Source organism: Microchirus variegatus (assembly GCF_963457635.1).
Source record: "Microchirus variegatus genome assembly, chromosome: 16".
Lineage (NCBI taxonomy): Eukaryota > Metazoa > Chordata > Actinopteri > Pleuronectiformes > Soleidae > Microchirus > Microchirus variegatus.
The window spans coordinates 1,354,596-1,370,142 of record NC_139817.1 but is presented as its reverse complement, the minus strand read 5'-3'; the positions used below and the strand labels follow the sequence as shown (position 1 = coordinate 1,370,142).

The 15,547-nt window shown below is 42.0% G+C and overlaps 1 protein-coding gene across 1 annotated transcript in view; it reads left to right on the top strand.

Moving 5' to 3' along the window:
* LOC310938545 (tetraspanin-6-like) overlaps positions 1-5,328 on the top strand; it is a 10,534-nt gene extending 5,206 nt beyond the window's left edge. The window contains exons 3-9 of the mRNA XM_083903063.1: positions 1,625-1,744; positions 1,840-1,914; positions 2,776-2,871; positions 2,964-3,095; positions 4,039-4,071; positions 4,177-4,260; positions 4,991-5,328. Of these exons, the coding sequence (XP_083759189.1) occupies positions 1,625-1,744; positions 1,840-1,914; positions 2,776-2,871; positions 2,964-3,095; positions 4,039-4,071; positions 4,177-4,260; positions 4,991-5,083 (633 nt within the window). The 3' untranslated portion in view covers positions 5,084-5,328. The remainder of the gene's footprint in view (positions 1-1,624; positions 1,745-1,839; positions 1,915-2,775; positions 2,872-2,963; positions 3,096-4,038; positions 4,072-4,176; positions 4,261-4,990) is intronic.
* Positions 5,329-15,547: the final 10,219 nt, after the last annotated feature.

Sequence of the window (15,547 nt, the reverse complement as noted above, 5' to 3'; positions counted from 1 at the left end):
ACTGAAGAAACAACAACACGGGTTTCATATTTCCTGCGTTAGAGTCTAGGTCCTGAGTCCATGGACTGATATCTGACTCCTTCATGGTTCTGTTTTTAAAAAGAAAAGATGAAATGACGCAAACTTTTCTTTTCTTTGAGTCTTTGCCCAAAAAAAAAAAAAAAAAAGTCATGAAATCTGAACTAATTATGAGTCACCGTTCAGACACTTCCTCTTTTATTTTGAAAGAACTTCCTGTTCCTCTTTCCCGCCACTCATGGTCACGCCCACTTCCCCCCAACCCTGATATTCTCATCTAAAGAAACCGAGGTGGAAAAGGACAGGAGAATGAATGATGAGGACAGGTGAACGATGAGGACAGGTGAATGATGAGGACAGGTGAATGTTAGGACAGGTGAATGATGAGGACAGGTGAATGATGAGGACAGGTGAATGGTGAGGACAGGTGAACGATTAGGACAGGTGAATGTTAGGACAGGTGAATGTTAGGACAGGTGAACGATGAGGACAGGTGAACGATGAGGACAGGTGAACGATGAGGACAGGTGAATGGTGAGGACAGGTGAACGATGAGGACAGGTGAATGTTAGGACAGGTGAATGATGAGGACAGGTGAATGATGAGGACAGGTGAATGGTGAGGACAGGTGAACGATTAGGACAGGTGAATGTTAGGACAGGTGAATGTTAGGACAGGTGAACGAGGAGGACAGGTGAATGAATGAGGAGGACAGGTGAACGATGAGGACAGGTGAATGATGAGTACAGGTGAATGATGAGTACAGGTGAATGTTAGGACAGGTGAACGATGAGGACAGGTGAATGATGAGTACAGGTGAATGATGAGTACAGGTGAATGTTAGGACAGGTGAATGATGACAGGTGAACGATGAGGACAGGTGAATGAATGAGGAGGACAGGTGAACAGCGAGGCCAGGTGAACGATGAGGACAGGTGAATGTTAGAACAGGTGAACGATTAGGACAGGTGAATGATGAGGACAGGTGAATGTTAGGACAGGTAAATGTTAGGACAGGTGAACGAGGAGGACAGGTGAATGAATGAGGAGGACAGGTGAACGATGAGGACAGGTGAACGGTGAGGACAGGTGAACGATGAGGACAGGTGAATGAAGAGGACAGGTGAATGTTGAGGACAGGTGAATGATGAGGACAGGTGAATGTTAGGACAGGTGAATGTTAGGACAGGTGAATGATGAGGACAGGTGAATGTTAGGACAGGTGAATGTTAGGACAGGTGAATGATGAGGACAGGTGAATGTTAGGACAGGTGAATGTTAGGACAGGTGAATGATGAGGACAGGTGAATGTTAGGACAGGTGAATGTTAGGACAGGTAAATGTTAGGACAGGTGAACGAGGAGGACAGGTGAATGAATGAGGAGGACAGGTGAACGATGAGGACAGGTGAACGGTGAGGACAGGTGAACGATAAGGACAGGTGAATATTAGGACAGGTGAATAATGAGGACAGGTGAATGTTAGGACAGGTGAATGATGAGGACAGGTGATTAAAGGATGATGACATGTGAACATTGAGGACAGGTGAACGATGAGGACGTTTATCATATAATATAATATAATTATTATTATTTTTCCGTGGCAGATGTCGGCGTTCGGGAGCCCCAGCCTTGGTTGGGCGTGGGTGTTTGCCATCGGAGTTCTTGGAATCTCTTGCCTGGGAATCTTCGCAGGCTGCTCCGAGAAACCCATCGCCCTGAAGATCGTACGTACGAAAAAAAAAAAAATCTACATTTGTGTTTGTTGTTTGTTTTTTGACACATTGTATCCGAATACATTTGAATTGTTGTGGTTCGACAGTTCGCAGGATTCATGGGGGTCGGAATGCTCATCACCATGATCTTTGGCATCATGATGGTTGTGGCAAGAAACAAGGTAAACAAACTCAAAAATAATCAACATGTGATGCTAGCATGATTTCTTTTCTCTTGACCCTGCTACCTTGCTAATGTCTATTGTTTTTAATGCTAATGCTAAAAATATGCTGCTTACAAAAGCTTTGTCCCAAACTTGTTTTGAATGGACTTAAGTTTCCAAACTCCGAGTGGTCGTAGCCTGTGATCTGATGCTAGTTTTTATTTCTTAGACGTTCTCACATTAGCACGCTAAATTTCAAATATTTTATAAACATTAATTGATATATTGTCTGTATATATTTAGTATATTTCTGCCATTTAATTTGAGTTGAGCCATTGAGTCATAGTTTAAGCTACGAGCTGCTTTGTCTCATTAGAAGATCTCACACTAATGCTAACCACGTGATGCTAGCATGATTTTTTGTCTTAAACTACTTTGTCACTATTCCGCTACCAAGGGTATAATAGTTTGGGATTTTTCATTAGTTTTAGTTAACTTTAATAACTTTGCTTGCTACCAATGCTAATTTATCTTGTTTTTGAAGCTAACATGGCAAATCCGTTGCTAGCGAAACTTTTTTTTGGGGCTAATTTGTGTTGAATTTACTTTTACTCAAGGTTCTAAACTTGTGTTTTGTGGTCGTAGCTTGTGTGCTAGTTCAAGCGCACTAACATTATCTTTATCCTTGCTAGCACCCTCTCGCCACCTTGCTACTAATCCTGCCATCTATGCTAATGTTGCTAATTTCCCATGCACAAACACAAACATTATGACCCTGAATCCATTACACTAATTGACATGATTACGTGTGTTTTCTACGATCTAGCTGACACAGTTTTTAACGCCCCGATGCTAACGCTGTCCTCTTGTTCTTCACAGGTCAGAGACCAGTTTAGCAACGCCTCTGCCGAGATCACTAACGTCTTTATGGACAACCCCGACCTGAAACACACTCTTGATGGCCTGCAGGAAACTGTAATAATCTCTTGAGGATTATTGTTCTTTGTATTTATAGCAACGAGCTTTTTCCTGATGTTGGTAGAACCTGGATCGTGTCTGTGTTTCAGGCCCAGTGCTGTGGCGTCGTCAGTGCTTCAGACTGGGGCACCGACATCCCTCAGTCCTGCGAGTGCAAGACTTCGTACGGCAACGAGCGCTTCACGGGGTTCTCCAGCGGCAAATGTAAAGCCAGACCTCAGGTGAGTGAACGTGGAGCGGAAAACGGAGCGAATCTTCAGCGCAATTCAACCTGTAACGCTAACGCCAAGTGACTGTGGAACGCACGCAAAGAGCGCGCTAGGTATGCGAACTGAACGCCAACTGAACTAAAATTTCATCGAGTTCACGATCCTACCAGATTTTGATGAAGGTTGCGTCCGTTTCTCTTTACGTTGTTTCTCGCGTTATCGGTAGAAATAATACAATCATTTAAACAAGGAAACAGAACATGCTAACAGAAAAGCTAACTGCCTAAGGGAGAATGCTGACATGCTGACAACCCAAACGGGCTAACTGGCTAACAGAAAATACAAGCATGCTAATGAACAAAATGGCGGGAAAAGCTCAATGCTAACTTGCTAGCAGAAAAATGCTAGCATGCCAACATTCAAAATGTTAACTGGCTTAAGCCGCGCTCACCGAGCAGAAAAAACGACAGAAGAAATCGTCGAGGATAGTCGTCCGACCCTCGACCTGGCGGACCTTTCAGCCCGAACCGGACGCTTCCGAGGGAGTTGTAGCATCGCTCCCTTCTTATTTGCTAGCAATGCGTCCTATTCCCAGCGCCCAGACTCGGAAGTGGTGATAGGACAGAACCCTGATGCGCGAGTATACCAGGGTATATATACTCGCATTTGTGCGGAAGTACAAGGCTTTAGGGCGCTTTCACACCAGGATAGTCTGGGCGACTGGGTTTGGCGGGGAATGCTAAAAAACTGCAAGCTAACCAAACTCCCTGGACAACGTGACGCAGTCAAAACAGCTGCGGATTATCCGAAGAAACAAACTCTGGTATGAAAACGGTCCTTAAAGCATTAACTGTGCAGGATTTTTGCAAAGTTCCGTTCCATTTCTTGACGTAAAATAAACACTGAACCGTTCTTTCTTTGCTAACCACGATTGTGATATTTGTTTCACCCGCAGGGAACCACAGGCCCCGCCCAGATTTATGAAGAGGTATTTCATCGATGACCCAAAACAAAACAAAACAAAACAAAACTCTACAAAGCTGCGATGTTTTCAGTCGTTGACTCTTCTTCGTCTGTTTTTTTTCCCCCACAGTCCTGCAGCACCTTCTTCATGACAATCATCAACCTGCTCTTCAACGTCGTCATGGGATTCTTCTTTGCGTGCGCAGTCACCGCAGTAAGTCCATCGTTCGCTCTGCTTTGTTGTTGTTGTTGTTGTTGTTTGTGACAACGTGTCAGAGAACCAAAGACAAAGACCAACAAACCATCCAGTGTTTAAGAACTAGCGACTGCAGATTGCAACAACAAACAAGGACGTCCCTAAATCCCAAGGGACTAAAGTAACTTCCGCTAAATAGTAAGCTAGCCAGAAACTCGGGGCTGCACCACTACCTTTTTGGACTACGTAATAAAACCAAAAAACTCTGAGAAGCGTGGACTTCGTACGGCAACGCTAACCGTCAAATCTTCAGACGTAAAACGTTGACATCGTCGCGTTGTTTTGGTCGTTAGTCCCGATGATCGAAAATTTTTTAAAAAAGGGACCGGAGGGTTGCCAGATCGAGTCCACGCCATGTCAAAAAAAACAAGGGGTTCAGGAGTACCCATGAGCAAGTTACCCAACCAGTTGTCCTGGGGAACTACGGTGGCCTGTGCATACTTTCTTTACGTCATTTTCTGCAAAACACCCACTCGGGCTAGCGCTGGGCCTAGCATGACCTAAAGTACTAGTGCTGAAGACAAACTTATGGGTAATGATTTTCAGGACCGTCCATTTGTACGCGGGTTTTCTCTCGGACGGACGGCCCATAGCGCAGCGTTAGCTTCAGCGTTAGCTTCAGTGTTAGCTTCAGTGTCGTTGGTCCAGTTCTTTTTTTAACCCTAACGCTAACGTCTCGTCTCCGCAGCTTCTGGGTCTGCTGATCTCGCTGCTGATGATCCACCAGGTCCGACGCCACGACAACGCCGGCGCGGGGTCCATCGCCATGAAGGGCTATTAAAGGGGAAAACAAACCCACCCTTTTTTGACCCTCCCCTGACCTTTAACCTCTGCACTGTAACTCGGGGACTCAGTGGTCATTTCATGTCGTCGTAGTTGTTGTTGTTATCTTAAACGCCATTTCTGTCCTTTCTGAAGAACGAGGTAGAGGAGGAAGCGGGAGACGAAGAGCCGAGAGGAAGATTATTGTTTTCTTGTAGAAATCCTGAAATAGCAAACATTTATTTTTTTGTGAAGTATATACTTTATCTTTTTTTTTTTGTTGTGTTATTTGAATGTACGACGTATCATAGAAATATCAAGCTTTACACTTCGTATACGACCGAAGCCTTTTTATCCCGAGGAGGTCTGGACCGCCATTTTGTTTTACGTTTTCCCCGTCGCCACAAACGTCGCAGGATAAATATCGGAACTGGGAATGACGTCACGCCCCGACTCTGCCAACTCGTTAGCTACTCGTTAGCCACTGCTCATAGATGGCGGCCATCTTGAATGGCAAACTTGAGGGCATGAGGAGTTCAAACAAGTTGATGAATCAGAGGGTCGTCTTGTAACTGTGAAACCATGACCTCAGAGTGCAGCCGGAATTGTTAGCTTAGCACCAAAGAATGGGGGCTAAAATGGGGTTGCCCGTACCCAGCTAGATTTAGCTAGGTGGCTATGTTGCTACACCAACAAGCTACGAGCGACTACAAGAAGACGTCTTAAGGCCTTGGTATTCTTGGTTTGATTGGGCGAGGAATGGCTAACGCAGCCCAGACCTTTTGGAACCGTTGTTAGCGCGTGGACGGCGCATGCGCTAACCTACCTCCCGCTCCCCTGGTAAGTGGAGTATTAAGCGCTGCTCACCAAGCAGGAAAAACTAGTCAACAACAGAAGAAGCGGTCGCTAACGATAGCCATCCGAGCCTAGACCCGGCGACCCCTCGAATCGCCTCGAACACCCCGCGTTAGCCGCTCGTTAGCCAGAGGGAACTGTAGCATCGTTCTCTTCTTCTTCTTTGCGTCCAGACTTGTACCACCACCCAATGGCGAAGTGGGGTACTACAGTAGCCTGATGCGGGAGTATGCCAGGGTCAGGGGTCAACTTCAAGAGTACAACTTGTAACACTAGATTCGTTAGCTAGCGACTTAGCAACTTGACAACAACAATAGTGAGCCACTATCCCAGAGATTTAGTATGAACCTTACATTCAAATCAGTTGAAACCATCTCTAATTCCAACTGTAGGGGGCGCTCCAAGTGACACGACCCAGTAACATTCCCAACAATCTCGACGCTAACTCGGAATGTCGCGTTTATCTCGACGTCCTCGGGTTAAAATGATCACAAGAGTCACCTTTCTACGTGTTTGTCATGAATGTAACATTTCTGCAGTATATATATATATATACATACATACATATATATATATATATGTGTGTATACGTCGCTGTAAAACCACTTAAGACATTTACAGTTTCCATAAAGTGAAGTGGTGAATCCTGAGCCACTGTTTTCACAGATTTTTCTAGGTAACGTTGGAAATAATCCCAGCAGCACTGAGAACAAAGGAAGTTAGCATCTCATCTGTGTTTGTTAGCGTTAGCGTTTATTAGCGCAGTGTAAACGTCTCCGGAGTTTCGCTGAGGATGAAGCCATGTGACCAAAACCAAAATAAAAACAACATAAAACATCCACTCAGGGTTCTTTTATTTCTCTCTCACAATTATGACAGGAAGCAGAATTCAAACGTGTGTTGCCGTGTTACGTGTATTTTCAGAATAAAACAAACACTCGACACCTAAGTCTGTAGTTTGTTTTCTTTTAAGTATTTTATTAAAACGTGAGCGACGCGACGAACAGGTGTGTTTTTGTTTCTGGTAAATATCAAAATAAATTGAAGAAGTAACAGATACAGATACTTCCAGGTCGAGTGAGGTCACTTCCTCTTTGTAAACACATCCTGGTCACCGTGAGGTCACTTCCTCTTTCACCATTTTTCACCTGCGAGTCAGAGAAGCTTTAACTCACCTGAGATCTGTTTCACTCAGAAGTTCATTCACGAAAGATGAGTCAAAGGTCAGTTTTTACATTTACAATGTTGTTAAAAGTAGTTAGCATTGTCTGTTAGCCAATTACTATTTTCTTTGTTAGCATGTTAGAGTTTTTCTGTTAGCAAATAGCATAGCATTTATTTTTTCCAGCATGATAGCATTTTTGGGGGGTAGCCAGTTACGCTTTTGTTTGTTAGCATGTTAGCATTTTCTATTAGCCAGCTAGTCCATTTTGGTTAACGTGTCAGGATTTTTGAACCTGGTAGCATTTCCTGTTAGCCAGTTACCATTTTCTTTGTTAGCATGTTAGAATTTTTCTGTTAGCAAAAAGCATAGCATTTATTTTTTCCAGCATGATAGCATTTTTGGGGGGTAGCCAGTTACGCTTTTGTTTGTTAGCATGTTAGCATTTTCTATTAGCCAGCTAGTCCATTTTGGTTAACGTGTCAGGATTTTTGAACCTGGTAGCATTTCCTGTTAGCCAGTTACCATTTTCTTTGTTAGCATGTTAGAATTTTTCTGTTAGCAAAAAGCATAGCATTTATTTTTTCCAGCATGTTAGCATTTTTGGGGGGTAGCCAGTTACCCTCTTGTTTGTTAGCATGTTAGCATTTTCTATTAGCCAGCTAGCCCATTTTGGTTAACAAGTCAGGATTTTTGAACCTGCTAGCATTTCCTCTTAGCCAGTTAACATTTTGATTGTTGGCATGCTAGCATTTTTCGGTTAGCAAGTTAGCATTTAGCTTTTCCAGCCATTTTGTTTATTAGCATGCTTGTATTTTTATGTTAGCCAGTTAGCCCGTTTTGGTTAACATGTCAGCATTCTCCCGTAGGCAGTTAGCATTTCTGTTAGCATTTTCTGTTTTCCTGTTTAAATGGTTGCATTATTTCTACCTTTCATGTTGATTGACACAGATTCGTGACTGACGTTGTAACACTTGAAGATTTTGTGACCTTTGACCTTTGACATAAAGGAGCGACGATAACGCGAGAAACAACGCAAAGAGAAACGGACGCAACCTTCACCAAAGTCTGGTAGGATCAGGAACCAAAATATTTAAAAGTAAAACCTTTTATTGTGTATTTGTATTTAAATATGTGTTTTCTCTGCGATTATTACTAAACAAAACTATTTGAGCTCCATTATTGTGTCTTGCTGGTATTTATTCAGACATTTTAATGAATATAAACCTTCATTAGTCATTCAAAAGGTCGTGACCTATGACCTCTGACCCCTGCATGTCTCTAATTGTGTCCTTTTTTGTGGAGATTATGCTTTTATTCTCATTTTGTATATATATATATATTTTTTAGGGTTATATTGGTACAATATCATTTATTTATTATAAAGCCTGCGTTTACCAGGTTTGTCCAGTAGAGGGCGGCATTGATCCACTCTTCTCAAACACACAGCAGCATCAGACTGAACTCAAATCACACTCAGATACACTATTATTCTAATAATAATCTGGTGTTGTCCAGCAGGTGTCAGTGAATAAACAATAATCCAATTATTCTGGATTACAAACAAACAAACAAACAAACCTCACAGGTTCTGTGTGGAGTCCAAACCCCCGCGGCCCACGAGGCACCACGGGGTTTTTTAACATCCCATTATGTCCTGGAAGTGCCTCAGGATCCCCTGCAGGGGGCGCTGCTGGACGACGTGGACGCTGCAGGACGGCGACCGATGACTGCTGAGTCGGCGTCTGTCAGCGACAGCTCTTTATTTTTCCTTCTGCTCAGGTTTTTGTTTTGTTTTCTGCAAACGTTGATTTTTTTTTTATTCTGGTTGTTGTCGAGAACAAAAAAACCTGGGATCATTATTTTAGAACATGAGAAACTGAAGAGATCTCACGGCTGAGGAAACCACGGAATGAAAGGAAGGTGTGTGTGTGGTGTGTGTGTGTGTGTGTGTGTGTGTGTGTGTGTGTGTGTGTGTGTGTGTGTGTGTGTGTGTGTGTGTGTGTGTGTGTGTGTAATGAGGCCTGCCTCACACTTCACTCTCTATTGTCACAAACCCGTTGATGTTTCACGGAGACGAATGACGCCTGTCAATCAGCCAATCACGGGCTTCGAGCGACGTCGAGCGTGAACGGAGCGATGACGTCAGAGTCGAGCGAAAAAATAAGAAAAGTCTAAACATGAATAAACGTTAAATCGATCGTCTTTGAAATGAGTGAAACACAATATTCAGTGTTTGATTAAAGCTGAATTTAACACACATTCAGTAACAACTGTTAGAAATCTGCAGTCATGTGACCTATGATGTCATAGACTCGCGGTCATGTGACCTATGATGTCATAGACACGCGGTCATGTGACCTATGATGTCATAGACACGCGGTCACGTGACCTATGATGTCATAGACTCGCGGTCACGTGACCTATGATGTCATAGACTCGCGGTCACGTGACCTATGATGTCATAGACTCGCGGTCACGTGACCTATGATGTCATAGACTCGCGGTCACGTGACCTATGATGTCATAGACTCGCGGTCACGTGACCTATGATGTCACAGACTCGCGGTCACGTGACCTATGATGTCACAGACTCGCGGTCACGTGACCTATGATGTCACAGACTCGCGGTCACGTGACCTATGATGTCACAGACTCGCGGTCACGTGACCTATGATGTCACAGACTCGCGGTCACGTGACCTATGATGTCACAGACTCGCGGTCACGTGACCTATGATGTCACAGACTCGCGGTCACGTGACCTATGATGTCACAGACTCGCGGTCACGTGACCTATGATGTCACAGACTCGCGGTCACGTGACCTATGATGTCACAGACTCGCGGTCACGTGACCTATGATGTCACAGACTCGCGGTCACGTGACCTATGATGTCACAGACTCGCGGTCACGTGACCTATGATGTCACAGACTCGCGGTCACGTGACCTATGATGTCACAGACTCGCGGTCACGTGACCTATGATGTCACAGACACGCGGTCACGTGACCTATGATGTCACAGACTCGCGGTCACGTGACCTATGATGTCATAGACTCGCGGTCACGTGACCTATGATGTCATAGACTCGCGGTCACGTGACCTATGATGTCATAGACTCGCGGTCACGTGACCTATGATGTCACAGACTCGCGGTCACGTGACCTATGATGTCACAGACTCGCGGTCACGTGACCTATGATGTCACAGACTCGCGGTCACGTGACCTATGATGTCACAGACTCGCGGTCACGTGACCTATGATGTCACAGACTCGCGGTCACGTGACCTATGATGTCACAGACTCGCGGTCACGTGACCTATGATGTCACAGACTCGCGGTCACGTGACCTATGATGTCACAGACTCGCGGTCACGTGACCTATGATGTCACAGACTCGCGGTCACGTGACCTATGATGTCACAGACTCGCGGTCACGTGACCTATGATGTCACAGACTCGCGGTCACGTGACCTATGATGTCACAGACTCGCGGTCACGTGACCTATGATGTCACAGACTCGCGGTCACGTGACCTATGATGTCACAGACTCGCGGTCACGTGACCTATGATGTCACAGACTCGCGGTCACGTGACCTATGATGTCACAGACTCGCGGTCACGTGACCTATGATGTCATAGACACGCGGTCACGTGACCTATGATGTCATAGACTCGCGGTCAGGTGACCTATGATGTCATAGACTCACAGTCAGGTGACCTATGATGTCATAGACTCACGGTCAGGTGACCTATGATGTCATAGACACACGGTCATGTGACCTATGATGTCATAGACACACGGTCATGTGACCTATGATGTCATAGAAACAGTCAGGTGACCTATGATGTCATAGACTCATGGTCAGGTGACCTATGATGTCATAGAAACAGTCAGGTGACCTATGATGTCATAGAAACAGTCAGGTGACCTATGATGTCATATAAACAGTCATGTGATCTATGATGTCATACTCATAGTCAGGTGACCTATGACATCATAGGAACAGTCAGGTGACCTATGATGTCATAGACTCAGGGTCATGTGACCTATGATGTCATAGACTCACGGTCAGGTGACCTATGATGTCATAGACTCACCGTCATGTGACCTATGATGTCATAGATTCTCATAGATGTCATCATCACATGACGATGTGTTCAAATGAAAATGGGAAAAACTTATTTTTCAGCTCCAATAACTCCAGCTTTCAAACTGCTCATGAAACCCACAGGAGTGTGTGTGTGTGTGTGTGTACCTGTATGTGTGTGTGTGTGTGTGTACCTGTGTGTAGTTGTTTGTGTCACACACACAAAGACACAGTCATTTATTTACCTTCCACAGAAGCTTCATCTCAGCTGCTCCACTCTGAGCCTTTGTTCCTGTGTGTGTGTGTGTGTGTGTGTGTGTGTGTGTGTGTGTGTGTGTGTGTGTGTGTGTGTGTGTGTGTGTGTGTGTGTGTGTCTCTATGTTTAGCCTGCAGTTTTCATGACCAGAGTCCTTGTTACCATGGAAACCCTCGCAGACAGGAGGTCAGGTGACTGGAACGGCCTCAACTTTATTTTAGTTTTCAGTCCAACGATTAAAAACAAAAAAACCACTACGCTTATTTTTTGCTCTTAATCTCATGGAGATTAAAGCGTTTTATTTTATATATTCTTAATCTATTATATATATATATTAATCTTTATCTATTCATTCTATATCTATGTACCTTTAAGTACTCAAATAAAAACAAATGTAAATATCAGTGTATATTTCAGTATATTTATATATATACTCCATCCAGTCATTTTATCATGAGTCTATTTTTTTGTTTTTATTAATTCATATGAAACGTGTCACGTTTGTACTTGTATAAATATATAATATAACACATTAATAATCAATAAGCTGCTTTAATCTTGAAATTAGAAGTGATGACATTTACGAGGTTCCTTGAATGCATCTTGTAGCTGCCCCCTCTCATATCTGTGTAACCTGATTTATTGTGTGTTTTTCTTTGGTAAATTACACACAAACAATCATTTAAGTACTCAAATAAACTCCAGTGTCGTATTAAAAGTCATTTACAGAAGTTTTAAAACGTTGAATTTGAACTTTTGACCCTTTTACCCCAAATTTGCACAAATATCCACATTTATAACACAGTATATAATTTAATATATGTATACTAGAGAGTAACTACAATCCTTTAAGTACTCAAATAAAAAGAACTGTAAATACGAGTGTATATTTCAGTATATTTTTATATACTCCGTCCAGTCATTTTATCATGTGTTAATACATATGAAACGTGTCACGTTTGTACTTGTATAAATATATAAGATAATCCATTAATAATCAATATTCAGCTTTAATCTTGACATTAGAAGTGATGACATTTGCGAGGTTCCTTGAATGCATCTTGTAGCTGCCCCCTCTCATATCTGTGTAACCTGATTTATTGTGCGTTTTTCTTTGGTAAATTTCACACAAATATATTTTCTGACTTTGGTGAAAGTCTTTAAAGTGAAGCTGTCGCAGAACTCGATGATTCACTGGATTCGTTCAAAAAGGTGTTTTAATATCTTTCGTGGAGTTCGTATAAATCCGGTGTCGTATTAAGCGTCATTTACATAAGTTATTAAACTAATATCCCGTCTTCTTCTTCTTCTTCTTCTTCTTCGATCTCCACCTCTGCTCCTCCATCTCTCTCTCTCTCTCTCTCTCTCTCTCTCTCCGTCTCCATCTGTCTCTTTCGAGGCTGAAATGTCGTCTGAAATGAATATGTTAATATGTTAATATGCTAATTTGGCGTCTGCTGAGCTCGTCGCTCGTGTGATCGATGAGGCTTCGAGCTGTCGTTTGGGCTCAGGATCTTTAGAGAGCGACGTCGTTAAAAACACCAGCGTCCACGCTCTCAATCCTGCCGCTCATTATGGTCTGAAGAAGAAGAAGAAGAAGAAGAAAAACGAGGTTATTTCACCGCATTTGTCCAAATTTACCTTATTTTTTTCATGGACGTGTAAGAGAGATTAATATTTATATTTTATTAATATATATATATTATATATAATATATCATTAGTTTATTAATAGATTTCAAACGTGTGTTTACGTTTAGAAAAACCCTCGATGTCAAAGGTCACGAGGTCAACAGCTGATAACAGATAACACAGCTGAAATTAGACGGTGATTTATGGATGTGAAGTTAATCTGACTTTATTCTGCATAATTAATTCTCACCAATCTCTCTCTCTCTCTCTCTCTCTCTCATCCTATCATCAGTTGTTGTTGTTGTTGTTGTTGTTGTTGTTGTTGTTGAACAGCAGTTGAAAGATTAAACGTCTGCAGGAATAAACTAAAACAGAGTGGATGAAGTTAGTGGAAACAGGATTTATGACACACACACACACACACACACACACACACACACACACACACACACACACACACACACACACATTCTTGTACTTACTGCATACTGAGGACCAGTATTTCCACTTTATAAATCAACATAATTACAAATATCTACTTCATGAATGACATCTACAAAGAACTACTTGTTGCAGTACCATAAAATGTCTGCAGGTGGAGCCCCAGAGCAGAAAGGGCTGGAAATTTTTTACCCAACATTTGAAAAAAAAAATTTGACCCAACATTTGAAAAAAAAAGTTGACCCAAAATTTGAAAAAAAAATTGACCCAACATTTGAAAAAAAAAATTTGACCCAAAATTTGAAAAAAAAATTGACCCAACATTTGATAAAAAAAAAATTGACCCAAAATTTGAAAAAAAAAAAATTTGACCCAAAATTTGAAAAGAAAATTGACCCAACATTTAATAAAAAAAACTTTGACCCGAAATTTGAAAAAAAAAAAATTTGACCCAAAATTTGAAAAAAAAATTGACCCAACATTTGAAAAAAAAAATTTGACCCAAAATTTGATAAAAAAAACTTTGACCCAAAATTGGAAAAAAAAATTTTTTACCCAACATTTGAAAAAAAATTTTGACCCAAAATGTTTGGCCAAAAATTTGACAAAAACGTCCTATGTTGTCCAAAATATGTTTTTTTTTTTTTTTGACAAATTGAGTATAGCACGTTTACGACCTAAGGAAGTGATTTCAATGAAAACAAAGTGAGGACCGGCCAAAATGTCCTCACTCCATAAAAATGACCTCACTTTGTTGGTTAAAAACCCTCACTGGTCCTCAGTATGGCGCAAGTACAAGAACACACACACACACACACACACACACACACACACACACACACACACACACACACACACACACACACACACACACACACACACACACACACACACACACACACACACACACACACACACCTGCCAATGTGTGTGTGTGTGTGTGTTTAAAAGCTGCTGAAGTAGAACTATTGATCTGATGCTAATTGATTATTTTTTTGTTGTTTTTGTCTGAACCTAAGGGGAGAAAATTAAACCTGCGCTAACGTCGAGCGCTAACTTTTAGCTAAATTAGCTCAAAGAAAAGACTTTTAATTGAATAATCACTGAAAAACTTCTGGAACTTCACATGATGACATCAACAACTTAACCGATGACGACGATGCTAACGTGTCGTTGTCACCGTTGCAGCTCTGTGAGGCAAAACTGCAAGCTAACATGCTAAATTTGACAATGCTAACAAATAGGTTTGTTTATTTACCATGTACATTATATTATCTTAGCTTGTTAGCATTTTTCTTTTTGATGCTACCATTCTGATTTTTACACTTTACATGCTAAAGACGCAAATGCTAACATGTTGGTACATTGTTTACCATTGCAGCTTTGCTTAATAAATACATAGCTAAACACGCCATTTAGCATGCTAATAAAACATTTTTTTTTTGCATCATTCTTCTGTGATTTGTTTTGTTTTTTTGCTGAATCACACAAACCAAAACATGACATTTGGCTCATTAGCGCCACCCTCAGGACAAACGGTGCCTGTTTGTGTGCAGGAGTCACTGTGGTGGTTGATTTTCTGCTGAAACGAGGAAAATTTACTGCAAACTCCACATTTTTCTTCCTCTGCTGTTTTTGTTTTTGTATTTATTTTCTTATTATTAATGGTTTTGTTTCTCGTTTTTTTTCTCCTCACACTTTGTTAAAAAACCTCCTCGCTGCTCTTTCCCGTCGTCTTTAATTATCCTCGGTGACTTTTTTTCCCGCCGCCTCACGTAGCGACGGCGCTCAGTCTGCACAGAAAAGTTTCCCGGGATTAAAAAAAAAACCCCCCAAAAAACCGTGATTGATTGATTTTCATCGTCTTCATTTTCCGCCGCGTTCTCGCTCTGAAATAAAAGAGATAAACTATTATATCTGTAATTCTCTCTCCGACTCACTAAATCTCTTTTTAAGAGGAGAGATAAAAACGAGCCGACTGCATCACTTATTAACATTACACTCTGTGTGTGTGTGTTCTTGCACTGCTGCCCTTGTGAGGAC